A 4,985-nucleotide genomic window follows, 5' to 3' on the forward strand; every position below is an offset into this window, starting at 1 on the left:
ACAACTTCAACAATTCATACAATTCAGTTTGAATTCAACAATTCAGTTTACAATATATTTGAATTCAACAATTCATACAATTCATACAATATATTTGAATTCAACAATTCATACAATTCATACAATATATTTGAATTCAACAATTCATACAATTCATACAATATATTTGAATTCAACAATTCATACAATTCATACAATATATACAATTCATACAATTCATACAATTCATACAATATATTTGAATTCAACAATTCATACAATTCATACAATTCATACAACTTCAACAATTCATACAATTCAGTTTGAATTCAACAATTCAGTTTACAATAACTTCATTTATAGTTTCTGGAAATATCTGCAACCAATGTTGCATGCGATCCTTGTAAATAAATTCTCATTGTCGTGCTTCTTCATTGCAATAATGTTTCCACAAATTACTTGCTGGTCATTGCAATAATTTTTCCACAAATTACTTGCTGGTGGTATAGGGGAATATGACTTTAAGTAAACCTGTTAAATTACATAACAATTATAAATCAATAACAATTATAAAGTGAATTATCAATAACAATTATAAAGTGAATTATCAATAACAATTTAATATCACAATTAATACCTGTACGAAATGACAGTTGTTAACAAATGCAATAACAATCACACGATGATCTGACATAGATGTTGGTGGTGGACTCCGAAGTGGAAAATATGTTTGTGATTGGTTAAGTGATAATGCGACGACAACCACGTTAAACTTTGAAGCAATCACATATCCCATTTCTGGAAGTGTCATCCAATTATCCTTCGACGCAACTTGCTCAACATACACATTGTGTATAAGTTGTCGAACATAATTTTCTCCACCAAATAGTATCTTGTAATGAGACATGAACTCTTGAAGCTCTATCACACACTGTTGACGGATGAATGCCCAACAGTTCTCACCCATTCCAAGTAAAGCTGCAACTGCACGATATCCACAATTACCATCATCACCAACATCAATAATGTCATCTATGAATTTATGAATTTCAAATGGCAACCAATCTTTGAAGAGGAGAACTCTTGGTTGTTGAACTTTGCTAATTGATGGCCGAGGTGTGAGCTTTTGGACTGATGGTCGAGGTGCTAGCTTTTCTACTTTACTGATATCTATAGTGCTACATGCATTTGTACCACTACATCGAACACTTGCATCCACATACTCCCACCAAGATGAATCACGCTTGGTTGATTTATCTCTTTTTGATACCTTACTTTTACCTTTTTTTGGTGCACCTTTTGTTTTAACCTTGGCAACCGGTGGAAACATCGACGTAGTCGATGGATACGCGATCTCTCGTAATTTACCTTTAAGTGAAATTTTTCCAGGTACATCAAGTTCTTCAAACTTTTTCACTATGACATCTATTTCATGTTTCACAGATAACTCTGAAGGTTGACTCGATGCATCAACATGGAAAGTTACTTTACTCCACCAACCATGAATAGCGTCTAATGGAATGGAACGTGGGATCATACTATACCTAGCTATTTCACATGCACAAGGTAGACCATGTGTTGTCCTAATTGTGCAACGACACTCAGTCTGATCAATACCTACATACTTCACGCGATCATACTCTGCCGCAATGTGATCAATTGCATTTTTTGACACAACACCACGCAAATTCGCATATAATCTGTTACTATAGCGATGCACCTTTTGAATGATGCTCTTTTCAAATGATGCTATTATCTCATTGTGTTGTAATACAATCATGCTATTGATGGTTTCCCAAACACTGCATATATCACCAATACTATCTTGTAATATCCTTTTCAAACTCCAATGTGCCGACTCAACCCTTTGTGTTGTGGTGTTCCCAAAGTGCATAACTCTATTTGTCCACGCCTCAACAAACCTTTCCTTGTGAGGAATTAACCACTGCTCGTGTACATAATCATAAAAAATAGAACAATTACTACAAATTCCTTCAAAGATAGCCAACTTCATGTAGTACTGAGCCTCATCATAACTGTAAATAAGAGCCTCCCATGCCTCCATTATTTGCACTTGCTTCTTTTTTGGAAACACGGCCATCTTGCACTTGACTTTGACATTCTTGCATATATGAAACAAGCATAATAAATTCACTGCTTTGTCCACGCCTCAACAAATCTTTCCTTGTGAGGAATTAACCACTGCTCGTATACATAATCATAAAAAATAGAACAGCTACTACAAATTCTTTCAAAGATAGCCAACTTCATGTAGTATTGAGCCTCATCATAACTGTAAATAAGAGCCTCCCATGCCTCCATTATTTGCACTTGCTTCTTTTTTGGAAACACGACCATCTTGCACTTGGCTTTGACATTCTTGCATATATGAAACAAGCATAATAAATTCACTGCTTTTGGAAAAACATTTTCAATTGCGTTCATCAAAGCAAGGTCTCTATCAGTAACGATGACTTCAACTTCACCACTTGTAATATGTTCTTTCACCATTTGTAGTGCCCATGTGAAGTTATCAACACGCTCAGACTGTAGATATGCAAATCCCACACAAAATGTCATTTCAGTAGATGTAACACCAATAATCTCAAGTAATGGCATTCGATACCTACAGGTCTTGTAAGTGCTATCCATAATCAATATTATGTGAAAATTATTTACAAGAGTGATAGCGTCTAGATGAGCCCAAAATATGTCCCTCAATTCATCTGAACCATCTACCTTCCTATATCGATAAACGTATTTGTCGCGTTCCATCAATGTCAAAAGATGTTGCATTTATGTTCTATTACCTCTAAGTGATGAACGATATGCTTGACGTGCATGTCTTTGTTCTTGGTCGTGCTGTCGCAGTTTCAGATCTAAAAATCACAACAACAATTCCATTTTCCCTTCCAACATTTCTAGCCCATTTCAATAATTCATCTCGTGTATCGAACATCATGCCGGTGGTAAACACATCAGTCAAATCAATCATAACAGGTTCAACTCCGTCATTCATAGCGTCAAAATTAGGTTCCACATCATCACACATTTCTTCAAAATCAGGATCCAAATCATCATACATTTCTTCAAAATCAGGTTCCAAACCTTCCAAACCTTCATACATTTCGTCACTGTTGTCTCCCCCTTCATCCATTTAACTGCATCCAATAAATTACATAAATATAACAACATAAAAATTCTTAACTCCTAAACACAATAATCAAAAAAAAAAATTCCAAAATTTATCACCTTTACGTGAACTGAGTTCACGTATGTGTACGTGAACTCAGTTCACGTATCCCATACGTGAATTGAATTCAAGTAAACATACGTGAACTCAGTTCACGTACGACTGAGATTTTACAAATTTTCATCCTATACGTGAACTTAGTTTACGTATGTCTACGTGAATTCAATTCACGTATGTGATACGTGAACTGAGTTTACGTACACATACGTTATCTCAGTTCACGTAGGTAACATGAATTTTAAAACTCCATTGATGTATGCAAACTTAATTGACGTACGTGTACGTAAACCTAATTCACGTACAATCTGAATTTTCATAATTTCATCAAGTACGTGAATTGGTTTCACGTTCACGTACGAAACCCAAATTTGAAAAAAAAATAACCAGCTATAAAACACAACAAAATACATACCTAGTTGATTTGAGTCACTATAATGATGAAGATGATGAAAATGATGAAGATGTTCAAAATGATTAAAGATTATTGAACATGAAATGTATCAAAATGATTGAAGAATATTGAAGAAGATTGAAGTTGGTAGGTAATGAAGATGAAGATGATGAAGATAGAAAATGAGTGGTTAAAGTGAATATAGAGGGAAGGGTAGTTTGGGTATTTTGGGTTTTAAAAAAATTGAGGGGTGTGGGAAGTAATTTGAGGGGTGTGGGAAGTAAAATTGATTACTTAAACCATTTGTTTAGTTTCTATTTTCATTATTTTTTTCTCATGCAAATATACGAATGTAGAAGTGTACAATCAAGTTAATTAGTATAGAAGGAAGTAATTATATTACTAAAATTCTTTATTTCAGGCCACTTGTTGAATTTTTTATTTGCATTCGATTTATTCTTTTCTAATAGATTATTCGTATTTACGTACTCTATGTTCACAATATGTCTATATATCTGTGCATTATAAGTAGCTTTTATGATTTAAAATGCAATCTTGAATTTTCTTATGGTTATATGGGCATACTTCCCCTGCAGCAAATCTGAAGTATACATTATTAATGTTAGAGCAAATTTGTTAGTATATCTTTTATCTTTATTTGTTGTTCTATTGTTGCCATTTTGCCTAGTTATTTCAGATGTCAAGCTTAAACGACACTTAGATTTATATTATAATTATGTGTTTTTTTTATAATATAAAAGATCGAAGAAAACAAAGACAACTGCATAATGTAGCCTATATAACGCATGCCGCAATGGTACTTCTTTTGATTTAATTTAATCGTACCCATTTAGATTTAACGTGTAATTTTTTTTATTTTTTGAGTTTTAGGTAATAAAATAGTATATCACGATTAATGAATTATTAGTATGTGTTTTTTATTTTATGTAATTTAATAATTCTTTTTTATGTAATGTAATTTAATAATTCTTTTTTATAAATTTTTCTTTTTTTCTCAACTCTTATATTTACTCAATTTTAATTTTCATACATTTATTTAATACTTTATTTTCTCTCACATCATCAATATATCACATCTATCATACGACCATCTATATTATTATCTCTCTCAAAGTGTCAATTGATTTTTGGATGGACACTAAATTGTTTTTTTTTTTCCCACTTAAAATAGGGTTATCTGATGATTAAATTTACCAACGTAGGAATTTTATAAGATGACCACTTATAAACGTTATTAACCATTATATTTTAAAACAAATGGCACTTGTGCTTTTTTGTGATATTTTTATTAAGTCCGTGACAAATATAATGCATCTTTTAATTCCATAATAATATATAATA

The 4,985-nt window shown here is 32.3% G+C and overlaps 3 protein-coding genes across 3 annotated transcripts in view; 1 reads left to right on the plus strand and 2 right to left on the minus strand.

Annotated features, from left to right (window-relative positions):
* LOC101488423 (protein MAINTENANCE OF MERISTEMS-like) overlaps window positions 1-330 on the plus strand; it is a 1,087-nt gene extending 757 nt beyond the window's left edge. Inside the window, exon 3 of the mRNA XM_027333631.1 lies at window positions 321-330. Within this exon, the coding sequence (XP_027189432.1) occupies window positions 321-330 (10 nt within the window). The remainder of the gene's footprint in view (window positions 1-320) is intronic.
* A 6-nt stretch (window positions 331-336) lies between these two features.
* Window positions 337-2,080, minus strand: LOC101488756 (uncharacterized). Its single transcript, XM_004499199.1, has 2 exons — window positions 617-2,080; window positions 337-510 (listed from the first exon to the last, which is right to left on the minus strand). Exons 1-2 carry the CDS (start codon window positions 2,078-2,080, stop codon window positions 337-339), a joined length of 1,638 nt encoding a protein of 545 aa, XP_004499256.1.
* Window positions 2,081-2,130: 50 nt separating this feature from the next.
* On the minus strand, window positions 2,131-2,754 carry LOC140920134 (protein FAR1-RELATED SEQUENCE 5-like). The gene has a single exon (XM_073367465.1). It carries the CDS (start codon window positions 2,752-2,754, stop codon window positions 2,131-2,133), a length of 624 nt encoding a protein of 207 aa, XP_073223566.1.
* Between the last annotated feature and the right edge of the window lie 2,231 nt (window positions 2,755-4,985).

Source organism: Cicer arietinum, chromosome 4, assembly GCF_000331145.2.
Source record: "Cicer arietinum cultivar CDC Frontier isolate Library 1 chromosome 4, Cicar.CDCFrontier_v2.0, whole genome shotgun sequence".
Lineage (NCBI taxonomy): Eukaryota > Viridiplantae > Streptophyta > Magnoliopsida > Fabales > Fabaceae > Cicer > Cicer arietinum.

Bases quoted from the DNA above. Each gene is read 5' to 3' on its own strand.
- LOC140920134 (XM_073367465.1), bottom strand. From the start codon at position 2,754: ATGGAACGCGACAAATACGTTTATCGATATAGGAAGGTAGATGGTTCA.
- LOC101488756 (XM_004499199.1), bottom strand. From the start codon at position 2,080: ATGGCCGTGTTTCCAAAAAAGAAGCAAGTGCAAATAATGGAGGCATGG. The intron at 511-616 runs GTATTAATTGTG...GTAATTTAACAG, and splicing joins ACAACTGTCATTTCGTACAG to GTTTACTTAAAGTCATATTC.